This window comes from Balaenoptera physalus (assembly GCF_965194825.1).
Source record: "Balaenoptera physalus genome assembly, chromosome: 15".
In the NCBI taxonomy this organism is placed as follows: Eukaryota; Metazoa; Chordata; class Mammalia; order Artiodactyla; family Balaenopteridae; genus Balaenoptera; species Balaenoptera physalus.
Genome location: NC_138894.1, coordinates 91,527,800 through 91,548,040, shown reverse-complemented (window position 1 = coordinate 91,548,040; position 20,241 = coordinate 91,527,800). Strand labels below are relative to the sequence as shown.

The following is a 20,241-nucleotide window of genomic DNA, read 5'->3' as shown; positions in this document are numbered from 1 at the left end:
AAATACCTAGGAATAAACCTACCTAGGGAGACAAAAGACCTGTATGCAGAAAACTATAAGACACTGATGAAAGAAATTAAAGATGATACCAACAGATGGAGAGGTATACCATGTTCTTGGATTGGAAGAATCAACATTGTGAAAATGAGTATACTACCCAAAGCAATCTACAGATTCAATGCAATCCCTATCAAATTACCAATGGCATTTTTTACGGAACTAGAACAAATCATCTTAAAATTTGTATGGAGACACAAAAGACCCCGAATAGCCAAAGCAGTCTTGGGGGAAGAAAACGGAGCTGGAGGAATCAGACTCCCTGACTTCAGACTATACTACAAAGTTACAGTAATCAAGACAATATGGTACTGGTACAAAAACAGAAACATAGATCAATGGAACAAGAAAGCAAGCCCAGAGATAAACCCACGCACCTATGGTCAACTAATCTATGACAAAGGAGGCAAGGATATACAATGGGGAAAAGAGAGTCTCTTCAATAAGTGGTGCTGGGAAAACTGGACAGCTACATGTAAGAGAATGAAATTAGAACACTCCCTAACACTATACACAAAAATAAACTCAAAATGGATTCGAGACCTAAATGTAAGACCGGACACTATAAACCTCTTAGAGGAAAACATAGGAAGAACACTGTTTGACAGAAATCACAGCAAGATCTTTTTTGATCCACCTCCTAGAGTAATGGAAATAAAAACAAAAATAAACAAATGGGACCTAATGAAACTTCAAAGCTTTTGCACAGCAAAGGAAACCATAAACAAGACAACAAGACAACCCTCAGAATGGGAGAAAATATTTGCAAACGAATCAACGGACAAAGGATTAATCTCCAAAATATATAAACAGCTCATTCAGCTCAATATTAAAGAAACAAACACCCCAATCCAAAAATGGGCAGAAGACCTAAATAGACATTTCTCCAAAGAAGACATACAGACGGCCACGAAGCATATGAAAAGATGCTCAACATCACTAATTATTAGAGAAATGCAAATCAAAACTACAATGAGGTATCACCTCACACCAGTTAGAATGGGCATCATCAGAAAATCTACAAACAACAAATGCTGGAGAGGGTGTGGAGAAAAGGGAACCCTCTTGCACTGTTGGTGGGAATGTAAATTGATACAGCCACTATGGAGAACAATATGGAGGTTCCTTAAAAAACTAAAAATGGAATTACCATATGACCCAGCAATCCCACTACTGGGCATATACCCAGAGAAAACCATAATTCAAAAAGACACATGCACCCAAATGTTCATTGCAGCACTATTTACGATAGCCAGGTCATGGAAGCAACCTAAATGCCCATCAACAGACGAATGGATAAAGAAGTTGTGGTACATATATACAACGGACTATTACTCAGCCATAAAAGGAACGAAATTGAGTCATTTGTTGAGACGTGGATGGATCTAGAGACTGTCATACAGAGTGAAGTAAGTCAGAAAGAGAAAAACAAATATCGTATATTAACACATGTATGTGGAACCTAGAAAAATGGTACAGATGAACCGGGTTGCAGGGCAGAAGTTGAGACACAGATGTAGAGAACAAACGTATGGACACCAAGGGGGGAAAACTGTGGTGGGGTGGGGATGGTGGTGTGCTGAATTGGGCAATTGGGATTGACATGTATAAAGTGATGTGTATAAAACTGATGACTGATTAAAAAAAAAAAAAAAGAAGATGTAGAGAATATGTCCAGTCATGTACCTAATAATATAGCTTGGAGATTTTTTAAAGGAACAACTAACAGAACTACAGGTAATATTGATAATCAATACAATCTCAATATTAGCTCCAGATAAAGTCCTAAATGTAAAAGGTGAAACTATGAAGCTACAGAAGCAGTTGTGGAAAATATCTTTATAACTATCCACAACTCAAAAAAATAAATACACAAACAAAATGACAGATTTGATTCAAGTGAAAGATTTCAGTTCCAAAAAGGACAACAGATAGGAGGAAGCTATATGCAATGTTTAAACCAAATGGATTATCATAAAAGAACTCCTCTAAATCAATAATAGCAAAAATGAAATGCAATTTTTATAAATGGACCAAATAAATGAACCAGTTATTCACAAAAGGAGAAATTTAAATAGCTAACAAATATAAAGAATGTTCAAGAAAAATGTAAATAAGAAGAAATCACTTTATATTCATCAGACCAGCAAAAAAAATAAGACAGCTAGATAATACAGTGTGTCAGCAAGGACATCAGAATACAGGAACCTGGACCACTGACGGTGGCACTGACAAACCCGTTACTGCTGCTCTAGAGAACGCTGGAGTGCCTCCCTCCACGACTAAGCAATTCCACTCCTCCGTATGCACCCAGCAAGCTCTCAGAGCTCCCAAAGTAGATGTGTAAGCGTGTTCGGTGTAGTCCTATCTGCAGTATTAGGAGATAAAGGCAATCCAAGCAGCTACTGCTTGGCGAACAGATAAGTAAAATATAGTAAATCACAAGACTAAACACTCAGCAAGTGCCCAAAACAATGAACTAGATACAAAGATATAGATACAGAGACAGAAATACAGGGCAACAGAAAACAGAGTTGTAAAAACATGGTATTGAGTTTTAAAAAAAATGATCTAAGGTATAGTATCATTTTGGCACGTTAAAAACACACATATACAGAAAATAAACACACTATCTTTCAAGGATATACACCTATCTAGGCAAATATTAAACAAGTTAAAGCAGATGCCTATGAGGGGAAGGAGAATGGAAGTGAATAAAAGGGAATAAACAACAAAGAGAAATAATCATGGGCCTTGCACAGACCAATGACAAGTGTGCTGAGATCAACTCAACTCTGCGCATGAGGTAAAAAAAAAAAAAGGGCTATATTCATCTGAATGAAACACAATCTTGCTTTCCAACACACACATACCCGTTTGAGCAAATTATTCCAAGAGAACCAACGGGAGGACATACCTGTGCAGTAAGACACGCCTTTGCAAGTAGCATTAATAGCCTCTTGGCACTTCTTCTGGGCCGTCTCGAACTGACAGTTTTTACAGCAAGGACTGTTCCTATCACTAGAGAGGAAGAGCAGACAGTCCAAGTCAAAGGACAGCCCCACAGCACAGACTATGGTCATGCCACAGGGCCCTGAAATGGCAGGGCAGGGTCTCCTGGCTGGGTCACCCACTCCTGCACAGAGTCCCAGGTGCTAGCACCACCTGCACATGGTCCATCTACCCTTCCTGATGCAGACTCAGGCAGCACAGTGGCCCAAAGTGACCCATCTTTAAAACATCTTGGTGCCCTTGGTTTTCATTAACTTAATACAGTAATTAAAAAACAAAAAAAAGGACTTCCCTGGTGGTCCAGTGGTTAAGACTCCACACTCCCAACACAGGGGGCATGGGTTCGATCCCTGGTCAGGGAACTAAGATCCTGCATGCCGCATGGCGCAGCCAAAAAATTTAAAAAACAAAACAAAACAAAATACACAAGCCCACAAGGCAACAGTGGTCAAGAAACTAATCAGCCCTATCAGTATTTATAATGTTAATATGCACTGTATACCGTTAAATCTGTCACCATAAATTAAAGTTTTCCCCTCTACTTCTAAGCCAGGCACTGGACGTTAAAAATGGAAACATAAGTACCTTCTAACTTGTAACCTGCTTCCTCCACAGTTTCTGGGATTAAACAGTATTCTTCAACACTATTTATAGTATAGATACACAATAATTAATTTATGTCCCAGGACTGTCATTTTGATTGTTTCCCATATTTTGTTATTATAAAAGAATGTAGCCACGAACATCCCTGCTAAATCATCTTTGTACATCTCTGTTTCCTTAGAAAAGATTCTTTGTACTATGGCATTGCTACAGCAGAGAGGATGCAAGATGGGGGATTTGTGATACAATGTCACGTTGCTTTCCAGAAAACATTTTTCTCGCTGTAAAGGGCAGAAGGGGTAAACACACACTTGCCAGACCCTCTGATGATTCTAGAGCCCCGCGCTTTCAGCCCGCTGTTGTGAAGACCCTTGTCAGGCGCCCAACTCCACCCCGCGCCACGCTCCTCACCTGCACTGGACGCCCGGCCTCAGCGTGCAGTCACTGTTGCAGCAGGTGTCGTTGTTCAGGTACATGATGCCGGGGTCACACTCCTCCCCCTCGTCCACCCTGGAGTTCCCGCACACTTTGTTGCTGCGTTCTTGAAAACACTCCTGGGCCTTACTTTCAATGGTCTTATAGATGGACTGTTTACTGCAGTTTGAAAACATCTTAAGAGAAAAGAGGCCACATAGGACCCAAAATAACATAAAAATTCATTCCCAGGTGGTGTTTGTGCTTCTTTTCCAGGGACAAACTTTAACACAAAAGCCACAATCAGAACCACCTTGAAGGTATGTCAGGTTCACTGTCGCCTCTAAATGTCATTTGTATGGAATTGAGTCATGGCCCTCTGCAAGATGCTAAAAAGGTGACGTGAATGTGGTTAAGAGCCTAAAATTCTTCACAGGAAAGTAAGCTACACGAATGCTGAGACCAAACACCCCAGCCAGTCCGGCACGAGCAGAGGGTCACCAGGCTCTAAGCCACCCCAGGCTCAGGCGCAGGCCCCGCTGCAGGGACACTGAGAACGGGGCACAGGCGGCCGTCTTCCTAGATGTAACGATCCAGGCCTGCAAAACAGGGTCTGCTCTGGTTTACCTCTTCATCTTTCCCTGAATATTTACATCAATGATCCATGTTTAAAGTGTTTAAATAGTTGAGCTTGGTAAGAGGCATATTATTACATATAGTCTATTAAAAGATTAAATTCCAAATTATTACCTAAACGTTTTCATGAGTCCCCAAGATCTTAAGTTTCTTTGAGTTTCTACAGTTGACCAGCATCTCAAAGGAAGCCTGAACACTAGCTTGCCCACTTGGTGTACAGAAACATGAAAATGACCTTCTACATTTGGGCATTTTTACCTGGAGCTCTAAAATGGAGTCCATTTCCCAAACCATCTGAAATTATCAAGAAAAGCAGAACAAGACTTGGGTAAAACTCAGCGTGGGTACTTCTAGAGGTAGGGCCGCCACAGTTTGCAAATGGCTAAAATGGCTTCACTTTCAGCCCAGACAAAGGCCATGAGACCCCTGAGGAGCGGAGAGCACAGGACCCTCATGAAACAGTATAAAATATACACTGGTCTCTGGCCCCAGTTCCTGGCGCAGAGCTCCTGAAGCCCCTGTAATTTCCTGGGTCAAAATGGGAGTGTCTTTTGTTGTAATGAGCCGACCTGGAGTGGGCTCCTTGGTGGCTCCTGGATGGGGGCTGGTCACCAAAATGACCAAGCCACCATGAGAAGCTTTGAATTTTCAGCCCCGCCTTCCATTCTCTTTCGGAGGGACAAGGGCTTAAAACGGAGCTAAGGGCCGATCGTGCCTATGTGATGAAGCCTCCATAAAATCCCAAAAGTATAGGGTTCGGAGAGCTTAGGGGTTGGTGGACACGTGGGGGTGCTGGGAGACGGGTGCACTCAGAGGCAGGGACGCTCCACGGCCCTTCCCACACACCTCGCCTTATGCATCTCTTCCATCTGGATGCTCATCTGTATCCTCGATCACAGCCTTTTATCATACACTGGCAAACGTGTTTCCCTGAGTTCTACGAGCCGCTCTAGGAAATTAACTGAACCCAAGGAGGGGGTCATTGGAACCCCCAATCTATAGCCAGTTGGTTAGAAGCACAGGCGATGACCTGGGCTTGTGAGTGGCATCTGGGGGTGTGAGGGGGGGAGTGCAGAATCAGGGCACTCTTATGGGACTGAGCCCTTAACCTTTGGGATCTGATGCTATCTCCAGGAAGAGAGTGTCAGAACTGAGTTAACCCCAGCTGGCGTTGCAGGAAACAGCTTGGTGTAAAGAAAAACCTCCACGTCTGGGGACCAGAAGGGTCAGAAGTGAAGTGGGCTCTATGAATAGTAAAGTAGACACACAGGAAGAAACACACAATAGGGAAGAACTGGGTATTCCCTACACAGGAAGAAAAAACTGAATTGATTTTCCTTTTCAACCCTCCAAAGGGGACTGTGACCACTGAATCAGACACAAAAGGATCACTGTCCAAAAGACACTGAAGACCCCATCGCCCTAAACAGAAACACTAACTGGATTTTTTGTAAAGGATCTTCCGATGTACCTTTATAGTAAAGACATTTAAGGGGCCTGGTTATTTCAGTCTAGGCCTGAGGCAGTTAGTATTTTGCTGCGTTTATTCACCAGCACTGCAGACTCATGAGCTCAATTCTACCAGTTCATTATGGGAGGCCAGGTCCTTATGAATTCAAATTCACACTGAACCAATAAGAAGATCTCTTTGCTAATTTATCAGAGTCACACCCCCAAGCAGCTGGACCCCCCAGACACAGCTGAGGGAAAATTGACCACTTCACTCTCGCTTCTGTTGCCTCCACACTCCCCGAAGACCTCTGAGCCCTCTCTCTGTATCCTTACCACACCCCCTTCTCCTCCCACCAATAAACTCTAAGAGGTTACGATCCCTAATGCCGTCTGGCTTGTCTGGTGTAAGGTGCCAGGTCCTGTCTTTCCAGGTCGAGGAACCACCTTATTTTTGTCCTGGAGCCTTTTTTACCTAGTTAAAAACATTTTAAGGAATTAATTTTAATGAAGGAATTAAAATGTGGACCAGAAGATGCCCAGTATCTCTTTACAAGGAGACTGCTACTTGGGTAAACCAAACTATTAAAGAAAATACACTTGGGACAAAATAAATAAGTGGATAAAGTGTTCGTCGCTGATAGACTAGCAGCTCCAGAAATAAATGGCTCTGCCCAGCCTCCATTCTCATTAGCGAGTTCTTACAGGGATGTTCCAAGAGCCCACTGGGGAAGTCTCACTTAGGAAGAACTTGTAACAGGAAGAGTTAGCACCACGCACGCTCACTTGAACAGTCTGCAAAGTAAAACATTTTACCCCAAAGTACTGATGCCATCCTCATGACCAAGAAGCAGTGACTAACAACTAGAGCTGCACTGTCTAATACGGCAGCCACTAGCCGTATGTGATTATTTAAACTTCTTTTTCCTTACCACATATTTCACACTTTTTATTACAGAAACGTTCAAGCATCTATAAAGTGGACAGAATGGATTCAAGATGCTCACATGGCCCCTCACCAGCTTCAGCGATTATCAACTCATGGCTTCGTGACTCACCTATATCCTCACCACCTTCCCTCTGTTCCCACACTGTTTTTTGTTGTTGTTGTTTGGGTTTTTTGCTGCTTTATTAAGGCATATTTTACATCTCACAAAATTTACCAGTTTCAATTGTACAATTCAGTGATTTCTAGTAATTTTACCAAGCGATGAAACCATCACCATAAATCAGTTTTAGAACATTTTATCACCTCAGTAAGGTCCCTCAGATCCTTTTACAGGTAATGCCCATTCCCACCTCCAGCCCCAGGCAACCACTACTGAATTTAAATAAAACAGAATTTAAAATTCAGTTCCTTGGTCTCTGCAGCCACATTTCAAGTGCTTACTGGCCACACGGGGCTAGTGACTACTGCACTGGGTACAGCAGATGGTGTTTCCCCCATCACAGAACCTTCCAGCGAACAGTGCTGAACTATAGTGTACATCATTAGAAAAAGAGAGACAACCTCTGAAAAAAGGAGAAAAACTCAATAGGGTATGTGATACAATGGAAGAACAGGCAAAACAGGTAGTTCCTGAGGCACAAGTTGTTCAGTGGAGGAAAAATAAAGCATAACAAGCAAAGAAAGAGAGGAACGGACTTTACACCTAACAGCCAAAGAAAACAAGATGCGACAAACAAAAAACATGACAAAAAAAACATGAGACCAGAATTTTAAAAGGCAGGGTCAGGGCCAGGGAAACACAAGAGTAATCCTTTCCTCTAGCTCCTGGATCAGGCTTTAAAAGGGGAGTCAGGACAAATAACTTGACCTTCCTTCCTGATTAGATGCAGATGGTTAGCCCATCCCCCAGCCCACTTTAATTCTGCACAAAACCACAATATTTTCCTCATGATGCCTCGCGCTGCTCAACTTCAAGTAAAAGGAAGAAGGACCAGACAGACATCTATGAACACTTTCAGTTCAGGCTCTACGAGTTAGTCATAGCCACTCTTAGGAAAGTCTCTGAAGCTGTTTACCATGTCCCAAGTCAATGAGTATTGTGTACTCCACCAGACACCCTCAAAAATCGTTCCTCTATTTACCTGACAAGTATTTATTATGCACCAGCTACCCTGAACAGGCCCTGGAGACAGAGCCGGTAACCAGAAAGGCAAGGGCCCTACCCACAGGATGCTTACATCTGGCAAATTACGTATTTTGTTGCAAAGGTTTATTAAAACGTGCATATTGTGAAGCAGTGTAGGGTTAACATGAATGACAAACTTGTAAATGAAATGAAAGGAAATTTTTAATTGAAAGCCTGAGCCCACCAGATCCTGCAAACTAGGACTCCTCCAGTGCAAGCCATTATATTAAGTAAGTAATTTTCCACACAGCCCAAACCAACACATGATCTTCTTTGACAACAAACATTCCAGATGAGCAGATTTAGATGGACCATGTTTCACTCTTAACACACACAAACAAGTTTCAAGGTACTTTGTAATCTGTAGTTCCATCCCTAGAATGGAAAGCTTTCCTGAGCTCTCATTATAATTAAACATAGCCTCTTTCTTTCCTAAGCACATAAAAAAAGCTCCAAAAGATACATACCTTATTGTTCTCATGATCGCCACTCACAGCTATGGGATACATAACATACTTTCCTCCCTGGTCCTCATTTGGGGCACATTCTGCTAGACCATCTGGATCGTGTTCTGCTCCAAAATTGTGCCCCAATTCATGAGTTGTAACGAGGTCAGCTTCCTGAAGGATCATGCAGAGAAAACATTATTTCCTAATACCTAAACATCACCTGCTTTGGCCAGTTGGGCCCTGCTGTCTTAAATGTTGGACTATGATTTCTTCTATCAATTATAGAAATTAAACAGAATTCATGGGATTTTATTTAATATTGTAAGTAGTATTATATGGATGAATTTAAATCAATGTAAGAAAATATAACTTAAAAGATATACTGGAACACTCTTACTGAGGCACCAAACATGAGCCATTCCAAAAACTGCCTGGCACCAGTAAACCAAATAGCTAACAGTCAATCATCCAAGCCTCCCGCCCCTCACCCCAATCATACTCCTGTTAAGATCTAACTATTGCGGGTGGCGGGGGGGTGGGGGGGGGGTGGGGTGGTGGTGTAAAAACAAGACAACTGAAGAACAACGAAACAATGTTCCTTATCCCAGCGACTGAATTCATGTCCAATGACGATCTTAATGACCTAGAGGATTTTATCTATCAGAATCCAGTTAAAGGGCTGCACTGAACCGATGAGATCACCAGAGGATTTCTATCTGAACATAACAATGAATTTAGCCAGTAAAGCTAAAAATGTTCCCGTATTTAACTGCAAAAAATAACAAATTTATTTACTGATTTTTTTCCTAAGAGGGGGAAAAAAAATCACTCCATAGAATCTGAAAAAAATTGTATGCATTTTGCAAGACCTGGGAATTTTTTTTAAGACAGAGTCCCAATTCTGAAACCAATGTGTTGAAGATTACCAAGTGTTTATATTAAAATGGTAGTAAAGAAAACTTTGCATTTTTAGCAAAAAAGTACTCAAATCCCAAAGGTGCAATATGGAGAAGTGATTCCAAACTGTGCTTTGGAAAAATTCATTAGTGGATTCTCTAACAGACTGACACTTTAAAAACATCGAAGCGATTTATTTTTTGTTCTGTGTGTCTTATAATAGAAAAATTCGGGAAGACCAAGGAAAACATGTCATGAAATCAAACCACTGATGATGCTGCGATACCAAAAAGGTAAAGGAGTACCATGAGAAACAATTCTGGAAATCAAAAAGTTTCCAAAAACTGCTTACTGTATTTTTCTTCTCTCATCCCATTTCACTATTTTTAAATCAACCAAAGTCCATAATTTATATTAGGGTTCACTCTTTGTGTTGCACTTTCTATGGGTTTTGACAAACACATAATGTCTTATATCCATCATTAAAGGATACAGAATAGTTTCAACACCTGAAAAAATCCTCTGTGCTCCACCTATTCATCCCTCCCCCCTGGGGAAGCAACCACTGGCAACCACTCATCCTTTTCCTGCCTCCAAGGTTTTGCCTTTTGCAGAATCTCATACAGATGGAATCAAACAGATTGGCTTCTTTTACTTAGTAATATACATTTACGGTTCCTCCATGTCTTTTTACGGCTTGATAGCTCTTTTTCTTTTTCTTGTTTTTAAAGTGCTGAATAGTACTGCATTGTCTGGATATACCAGTTTGTTTATCCATTCACCTACTGAAAGACATCTTGGCTGCTTCCAAGTCTTGGCAATTACTAATAAAGCTGTTATAAACATCCGTGTGCAGGTTTCTGTGAGGGCTCCTTTGAGTAAACACTAAGGAACACGGTTGCTGGATCCTATGGTAATACCAGAGTAAGTTCAGTTTTATGAGAAACTGCCAAACCATCTTCCTAAGTGGCTGCACCACTGTGCATCTCCACCAGCAATGGATGAGAATTCATGCTGCTCCACATCCTCGCTAGCATTTGGTGTTACCAGGATTTTGGATTTTAGCCATTCTAATAGTTGTGTAATGGTATCTCCTTGTTGTTTTGATTTGCAATTCCCTAATAACATATAATGTTGAGCATCTTTTGACATGCTTATTTTCCATCTGCATATCTTCTTTGGTGAGGTGAGGTGTATATTAAGATCTCTGGCCAATTTTTAAATTGGGTTGTTCGGTCCTTTATTGTTGAGTTTTTAGTATATTCCCTATATATTTTGGATAGCAGTCCTTTAACAGGAGCTGTAGATGAAGGGCTCCAGAAGGGATGTCTTTAGGAAAAACAATAATCCCGACTTGTCTCAAAAGAAATTTGACAGCTAACAATTATTTTCTTCTTTATACTTTTTATTTTCATATTTCCCACTAAAAGCACACATCTTTTTAGGCAGAAACAAAAAACAGTATGTACAGCTTTTAAAAAAGATACCTAAATAAATATGTAATAGCTCAGGTACTACTACAATAAACTCAAAATCTACCCTTTTAAAAATTAAAGAACATACCTTTGTAAGGATGGTTTTACCATAATTTTTTGTGCTGGTCAAACCACTATTCAAATAGATATTTTTCTTTCCAATTGGACTATAATAAGCTACAGGAAAAAGGAAACAGAAACAAACTGCTTGTTCAATACAGAATTATAATATAATCCAATCACCTTGCTATCCCCACATATTCATACAACAAATGGAAAACTTACCCTTTGGGCAAACACCTCCATGACTGTTTGCTCTGGGAGACCCAACGTAAGCTAATCCAAGAGTTCCCATATCAAAATCTTGGTAGGTGAAAAGATGTGCTAGGCAGACTTTAGATGCTTCTTCAGCTATATCAAAGCTGAATTGCTTTAAAAAAAAACAAATTACTCTTAATTAGATTAACAGTTACATCAGACTAAAAGATATATCAACTTAATATTCCAGAATACTACCATACTTTACGATTGCAATTTTTTTTACATTTTTTTAATTGAAGTGTAGTTGATAGACAATATAAGTTACAGATCTAGTAATTCACAATTTTTAAAGGTTATACTCCATTTATAGTTATTATAAAATATTGACTATATTCCCCATGTTGTACAATATATCCTTGTAGCTTATTTTACACATAACAGTTTGCACCTCTTATCCCCTACCCCTACTTGCCCCTCCCACCCCCCCCAACTGATAACCACTAATTTGTTCTATCTGCGAGTCTGTTTCTTTTCTGCCACATTCACTAGTTTGTTGCATTTTTTATTTATTTGTTTGTTTGTTTTTTGGCCGCACCGGGCGGCATGCGGGATGTTAGTTCCCCGATCAGGGATGGAACCCGTGCCCCCTGCAGTGGGAGCGCCGAGTCCTAACCACTGAATCGCCAGGGAAGTCCCTTGTACTTTTTAGATTCCATATATAAGTGATATCATATATTATTTGTCTTTCTCTGACTTAGCATAACACCTTCCAAGTCCATCCATGTTGTTGCAGATGGCAAAGTTTCATTCTTTTTTATGGCTGAGTAGTATTCCATTGTGTGTGTGTGTGTGTCTATATATATATATATATATATATATATATATATATAGACACACACACGTCACATCTTCTTTATCCATTCATCTCCTGATGGACACTTAGGCTGCTTCCATATCTTGGTAACTGTAAAAAATGCCGTGAACATTGAGATGCCTGTATCTTTTCGAATTAGTATTTGTTTCTTTGATCGATTGCAGTTTTTCACCAGCAACCACAAAATTGTGCGGTATAGTGCTCCTTACCTAAGGTTCTCACTCATCTACACAGATGAGAAGCAGACTGTCATGGGGAGGGTGCAAAAAGGAAAGAGCTTGGAGCTTTTTATAGCGTTTCGGAACTAGGAGGGTTGACGTAAACACATGCAGTTCAGCACTGGGGACACTCCAATTCTGCAAGGCTCAGGGCTTTGATACTTCTTCCAGGGGATCTCAGCACCTCATACCAAAATAAATCCCTCTAAAGGACTTCAAAGATTCTTTTGGTTTTGTAGGGGTTTTAAAGTTTGCTTTGGTTTTACAATGTATAGGAGTTATAAACTTATAGGAAAACATATATACCTAGTTTTATGTTACTAAAATTAAGATAAAAATTCATTCAAGTCAGCACTGGTGCTTTGGGAGGGTTTTTTTTTTCTTAAAAGGGGTCCACGTATTACTTTATTTTTTTCATTTTTTAATTTTTTGGCCACACCACACAGCCTGCAGGATGCCAGTTACAGACCAGGGACTGAACCCGGGTCCCTGCAGTGAAAGCGCCAAGTCCGAACCACTGGACCGCCAGGGAATTCCCCAGAAGGGGTCCACATGTTACTTTAAAGACCTCTACCATAACAGTCAGAGACTCCAACTTAAAAAGACTGATTTTTTTTAATGCTTAAAATGAGCGGTCGGAAAGCCCCGTATAAGGGATGAGGTGTCCCTGGGAGCTGTCTCCCTAGCCACATAGGGATTTTGATAGTTCCATGATAATAGGCTTAGGCTCTGGGACACTCTTAGGAGCCTTACGGACGAGAACTGGAGAGGAGCATGTGCAGAGGCAAGTCATTCCCTTTTGTCCCTCCCCTGGTGTGAGTTGTATGGAGGCCCACAGAAAAGCAGAGGTGGGATCGTTCAGCTGTCCTAGGTGTCAGGAGATCTGGCCACCTGCTTTTGGCTTTGTCATCACTAATTGTATAAACGTAGACAAGTCATTTAACCTTGCTGTTAATGGGCTGAATTGTGTCCCCCCCCAAAATTCATAGGTCGAAGTCCTAAGTCCTAGCAGCTCACAATGTGACTATATCTGGAGACAGAGCCTTCCTTTAAAGAGGTAATGGAGGTAAAATGAGGTCATGCAGGTAGGCCGAATCCAAAATGTCTGGTGCCCTTACACACACAAAGGGAAGACCATGTGAGGACACAGGGAGAAGACGGCCACCTACAAGCCAAGCAGACAGAACTCAGAAGACGCTAACCTTGCCAACACCTTGATCTCAGACTTTCAGCCTCCAGAACTGTGAGAAGATAAATTTCTATTGTTTAAGCTGCCCACTCTGTGGTGCTTTATTATTGGCAGCCCTAATAGACGAATACACTTGGCTGAGTCTCTTTAGAAGAGTAATGGTGCTATCTCAGACAACCTCTCCGGTGGCTAGTGGCCCACGTTAGATAAGGTATGTCAGAGTACTATACAGATACAGCACTCTATGGATCTCAACCTGATAATATCCTTTAACTCCATTCAAGCTTTGAAAACTTGATTTCGCTTTGGCCTTGTTGAGACTCTAACCAGAGAACCCAGATCAGCCACACTGTGCCTGGACCAACCCTAGAAACTATCAGATAAATAAAGATGTTGTTTTAAGCTGCCAAATTTGCAGTGATTTGTTACAGCAGCCATAGGAAACTAACACATTAACAACACAGTAAAAGATAAACACTATCACTTCACAGGCGGTCATTTTACAACAAAGCAATAGGACACACAGACAGAAACTGAGATCATGTGACAAAAAGGATAAATCATACCTTGTCAAGGCAAGAATCCATATGACATAGAATGTTTATGTTATCTTTAGATTCGTTACCAGAATAAAAACACAAAAATTTTAAATTTCCATAGAGAACTTTCAGATCTCCGAGTTATACTTCTACCATCTAATACATTTTCATACCATTTGGTAATTACTGACCTAAAAGATCTACTGATAAGCTTCAAAGAGACCTGAACTAACAAAATGGTGTGTAAAAAATCTGTAAGTGGGGTATCCATCTATTTTCTAAAAGCCGATTACTTCACTAGATTCACAGAGATATTACGGTTAAGAAGCATTGCTCTGTAGCATTTTTCGCTTTCAGTTCTGCCCACCTTGCTGTCTGCCCTGCTACAGGGGATGAGGGCACTGTTGGATCAGCTGGGGTGGGCTGTCCCTGGTTTTCAGTCACCTTTCCTGAGATGCCCCTTCACTAATACAGACATGACCCACGTTTTTAGGAATCAGAAAATGGTGTTAAATAGTATCACTTTCAGGGTTCCACGACCTACCTCTAGCAGCATCTTCACGTCCCAAGCATCCTTTTCTTCACTTGGGTAACTTTTTGCCATATTGAAGTGCCTTTGACCAGGTCTTACCTCTTGTGGAGACTTGAGAATGCGAATCTATACTTAAAGAGATAAAATACTTAGAACACTTCAGAAAAAAGTCACAAGACTGAAATAATACTGCATTGTTTCAGCTATTCAAAAAAAGACCATCTACCATTCTTTAAAAAAAAAAAAAAGTTTTAGAGTCAAAATTCCATAAAATTCTCCAGCTCTAATATCTAATGTTTAATTTAAAAACAAACTGAGAAGCAAATGGTATGCAAAACACATATGTCAAAGAATGACTTATACATTTATCAATGTACTCCTAAAATTTTATTTCCTCTATATTTAGTTGGAGAAAATGAAAACCTAGGTTCCATGAGCCTAAAATAATGTATTCCAACTATAGTCATTGATTCAGAGATACAGAACAATAAGATGTGCAGCACCGCACACCACAGGAATAAGAGTACAAAAAATAGGGGCTTTTCCCTACACATACAGTACAAATTCATATTAATCCTAATTTTTTAAAAAAGGAACAAAGGTTTGTCTCCAAAGGAGATGAAACATATAGGTTGGCAGATCTGGCAAAGGAACAGAGCCATGCTCAGCTCATTGTTGCCGGTATCTCCTCCAGATCTGCCTGCCTACAGAGGGGATACTGGGCTCTGCTCTGCCACCACGGGGTAAGCTCACTGGGGCGGCTCTGCAGCTTTGGCGGTGGGTGATCAAGATCAACTCTGGGATCAGCTAGGTGGGAGCCCCTGTGACAGCACATCTAAACCACATCCTCCAACCCACCTGTCATCTTTACAGAAACTGGTTTTCTAATCTCCTATCACACCTCATTTTTTCAATTGTTTCCAAATTTTAAAGCAAAAAGGAGCTTTATTTATTGGTCTCCTAAAACTCAAACATGATGCAGCTATTTTAAACAAGTGAGACACCTCTGTTGTACCATAATGGAATAATCACCAACATATTCATGAAATGAAAAAGCAAGGTGCAAAAGAGTACAACATACCACGAATATGTCAAACACACACATATACAAACACATGCTATACATGCATAAAATATCTCTGGAAAGATACGGATGAAACTAGTGACACGGATGTCTCTGGGGAAAGGAACTGGTTTGACAATGGGTAGAGGTTGAGGAGACTTACTTTTCACTGGCTTTTGTACCGTGTATATATTACCTATTCAAATAATAACTTAAAAAAGAAAATGCAAAACAGTGAAAGAGAATGGAAAAGGGGAAAATAATTCTCTTACTTTTCTACAAGTACTATAAAAGTTTAGCATTTATAAGTATGATTTCAAAAGCTTTTTTCTTTTTATTCTCTAAATTCTAAACTACAGAACCTATAAGAATATGTCTAGTTTAGTACAAAGAGCCTGGAAAAAATAGAGACAATAATTTCCTTAATTTACATGTCAAAATGTCTGTCCAAAGCAATACCCAATTTCAGAAGTCTTGTTAATCAGTCTTATCAACTTGGAACAATTTTTACTATGTGATATAATTAGGATGACATTAATACATCACTGCTGGACATACTCTATTGACAGATAAGAACTCAGGAGATTTTTGGGAAAAGAGAGCTAATGGTTCTGTATGTATAAATGCCTTGCAAATGTACATAGTATTTTTAAGTAAATTTTCTAAGCATTCAACAGCATGTGCTAGAATTCTAACTAAAGACATTAAGCATAACCATAGAAAACTAAAGCAAGGCAGGGGATAAAAAGGCCATGAATTCAGAAAAAAGAGAGATCATAGCAGCATAAGGCAGCTTTCTGCCTAAAATAAGCCTAAGAAAAGAATATTTCATAATCTATAAATAATTAATATCAAAACACTGTTAAGTTTATCAGATAAAAATCACTGGCATTTCAGAATATTTATTTGTGAGTAAAGTAGAAGATAAGTTTTTGGGTTGTGAAAACAAGTGACAAATATTTACAACACATAACTTAGCTGAGTATTATAACCCACATCCATTGATAAATACCTGCTCTATCTGTATTCCATAACCTTTAAAACCTGCATTGTCCCATGAAGTGTTCCGATAGATGTCATCAACTCTGTCAATTAGCTCTATCTGTGTGTATAAAAGAGAGCGAGAGAAAGACATTATGTATATCTTTACCACTCTTTGCAATGTAATATAAGTTCTGCAGGGATAACAAAAAAAAAAATCAGTTCAGATAAAATACCATTGTAAAAGTTTCACCAATTACAAAAACTAGCATTAAGATGTTACGCTTTACGTTGACAGTGCTAATAAAGAAATTATTCCTAGCCTCAAACTTAAAATGTTGGTATCAGAGGGCTTCCCTGGTGGCGCAGTGGTTGAGAACCTGCCTGCTAATGCAGGGGACACGGGTTCGAGCCCTGGTCTGAGAAGATCCCACATGCCGCGGAGCAACTGGGCCCGTGAGCCACAACTACTGAGCCTGCGCGTCTGGAGCCTGTGCCCCGCAACGGGAGGGGCCGCGATCGTGAAAGGCCGGCGCACCGTGATGAAGAGCGGCCCCCGCTTGCTGCAACTAGAGAGAAAAGCCCTCTCACGAAACGATGACCCAACACAGCCAAAAATAAATAAATAAAGTAGCTATTAAAATGTTGGTATCAGAATAGAGCAGTGGTACAGTTCATCCCAAATTTCAGGTAATCAACTGCACAGGGAACCAAAATATCAAGTAATAAGTTTTTTAAAAAACTGCCATTCCAGTCAACTACGGAAATGAAAGTTAAAAGTCAAACAATTTACCTAAAATATTCCTAAAAATAAGTACTCTGTTCATTCTATCTCTTGCCACATACCTCAGAAAAACATCTTCTTCAGAAAGAGGTAAGGAATAGTGACAGATACTGCTAACCCTACACCAGACCCCCTCTGGGCAAAGTGCAGCACCGAGGACCAGGTAGAAACAGAGAGAGAGGAGTGAGGTCTCACCACACCTCCTTTCTCCTGTCCTCTGATTTGGGAAGGGGGAAGGTGGGTAGAGATTACTGAGGCAGGAGCCACAGTACAATAGCCAAGGACAATTCAAACTATTGAATATATAGGAACAGAATACTCATTACCAATCTGCTCCTCAAAGAGAAGATTTTATTGTTCAAAAACTGGGTAAATGAGGTTTGTTCTGGCAGCTGTGAAGCACATTACACATCTAAGAAATTGTTCTTTGCTTATAGTAACTGTAAACCAAGAAATGCAATTTTTAACACCAGACCTCTCATTATATTCATATTCTTGGTGTAATGAACAAAGAAGCAAACTAAGAGCCCCTAATACAAAACCCATACTAAGAAAGAAGCTTTTCAAGAAGGACTCTCCTACTTAGGAACAAGAGCTATAGTGACTTCACACACTCCTCCTACCACCCTCGTAATAAATTCACTTGGCATGGAAGGGAAGGGAAAGAAGGGTGAGGAAGGGCACAAAAAACCACAGAATGGGAATAGCAAGGCAAGGAGAAAGACGCCTTGGCTGCACTGGGCTCTGCACTACGAATCAATAGCTGCATTCTCTTTTATTCCCTCAACATCATTTGTGTCAGTGCCAAGTTATCATGAGGAATGAGGTCATACTGACAAAAAAATGTCAATGAAATATGATTCCCTTGACTTTTAAAATTACAATAGTAAATGCTTAAAAATCCAGCATCAATACTTCTGTAATCCTGCCTTCAAATCTTTGCCCTATAGTTAGTTATGACCACAGACGTCCCATCTATGTCATCCAGTTATAGCCCAACAATTAGCTATTTTATACCAGTACAACATAAACCAAATTGACCAACTCCTCTGATATATACATATAAGCAAAAATAATACACACAAGTTCATACAAATATCAATACTTTTTCCCCCCACTCTGGAGCATACATCCATACGTGTCACCAACAGGATCACTGCCATTATAGCAGAGATGTTTTCACAGAGTTCACTTCTATAAAGAAGGAAGGCCTACATTATGAACTGTCCCTAAACATAATATGCATACAAATTCTGATGTGCACAAAATCTTAGTTGAAAGGTAAAATGGGGTTTCAAAAATTTGAAACTAGAATATCTATACAATAATGTAAGAACCTCAGGTGACAGCCCTCAAGTATTCTAGGAAATCACAGAGCATCTGAAACAGATCTCATTTCACTACGTTCAAATTATAGCAGTCTTCTCTTAAATGGAATTTGCCTACTTATGTGAGCTTTTTTGTCCATTACCTCATCCAACATCAAACACTTACCAAGTAGTTTGTAGTTGTACTCTCTTCCCCTCTGCCCATGTATCTGTAAAAGCGATGATCTGCTACCACCAATAATTTACACGTGTTCTTCAGGGGATTAGGGTCAGCTCTTCTCTTCACCCGATGAACAAGCTCTAATATGAATTTGGATGCACTATTAAATCAAAATTCATCAAAACAAGGAGTTTTTTATAGTAACATTTTAAATCTACCGTATTTTTGAAACAAATATTATTTGAGCTCAGTATCCTTAACAGTATCTTGAACAGGAAAACAATTTGGAGAAAGACAAAAAGTGAAAAGTAATATGAGGTTTTCAAATTGTAGAATTCAAAACCAAGGAAAAGTGCAAAAGTACTTAACAGAATAAAACAATCACCTATCTATTGCTGGGCTATGAAGGTGTCATTTTCTTCTAGAATAAGTCTACAAGTTAACAAAAGTAACAGTAAAAATATCCAGATAATCAAACATTAAAAAATTAGTGGGGATTCCCTGGCGGTCCAGTGGTTAGGACTCCGCCCTTTCACTGCTGAGGGCGCAGGTTCAATCCCTGGTCGGGGAACTGAGATCCCACAAGCCATGCAGGGCAGCCAAAAAAAAAAAAAAAAAATTGAAAAATTATTTTGTGTCAACAGGTCATTTTTTCTTATCAAATAATCACACTGTTTAAGAATTTAGTTATATACTAAAATGCTAGTAATATTTTTCTAAAGTTTTCAAAAATGAGGACAGACTATTTCTCCAAGATGGGTAGATGGTCTTTAAATGACTCTAAATTCATCTGTCCCAAGACTGATAATTTTCTTCTTTCTAAACAGGACAGACCTCTCTTGCTACCAACTAATTTCTTATAAACTTATCTGAAGATTGTTTTTTCACAGTACTATTCTGTCATTTCTAAATACCTACAAATGAAAATACTTTCCCTCAGATTATTCAATTTCCCCTTTCCCCAATCTTTTTTAAAGTCCAATCTTTATTGCCACCATTATTTTCTAGTGTTTTCAATTCTTACAGACAAAAAAATCGAGAAATTTCTGAACAAAACTATTTTCAAGCCAAATACTATAGTTACTTGATAATCATGTTCTTTTTTTTGTCAATTAACAACCACCCCTACTGAAGACAACTGTTATGCTTGCTTCTTATTTGAAATATATTTTTTTTTAGTCTTAC

At 39.7% G+C, this 20,241-nt stretch overlaps 1 protein-coding gene across 7 annotated transcripts in view; it reads right to left on the bottom strand.

The window, feature by feature from the left end:
• The window catches only part of ADAM17 (ADAM metallopeptidase domain 17), a 58,463-nt gene that overhangs the window by 13,681 nt on the left and 24,541 nt on the right, over positions 1-20,241 (bottom strand). For 5 of the 7 annotated variants that reach the window (XM_082425830.1, XM_082425831.1, XM_082425834.1 and 2 more), the window contains 8 exons: positions 19,063-19,196; positions 16,816-16,905; positions 14,753-14,866; positions 11,413-11,557; positions 11,216-11,304; positions 8,774-8,926; positions 4,084-4,283; positions 2,975-3,078 (listed from right to left, as the gene is read on the bottom strand). In XM_082425830.1, coding sequence (XP_082281956.1) covers positions 2,975-3,078; positions 4,084-4,283; positions 8,774-8,926; positions 11,216-11,304; positions 11,413-11,557; positions 14,753-14,866; positions 16,816-16,905; positions 19,063-19,196 — 1,029 coding nt within the window. Of the gene's footprint in view, positions 1-2,974; positions 3,079-4,083; positions 4,284-8,773; positions 8,927-11,215; positions 11,305-11,412; positions 11,558-14,752; positions 14,872-16,815; positions 16,906-19,062; positions 19,217-20,241 lie in introns of those variants that run through there. The other 2 variants (XM_082425835.1, XM_082425836.1) reach the window with 2 other exon arrangements.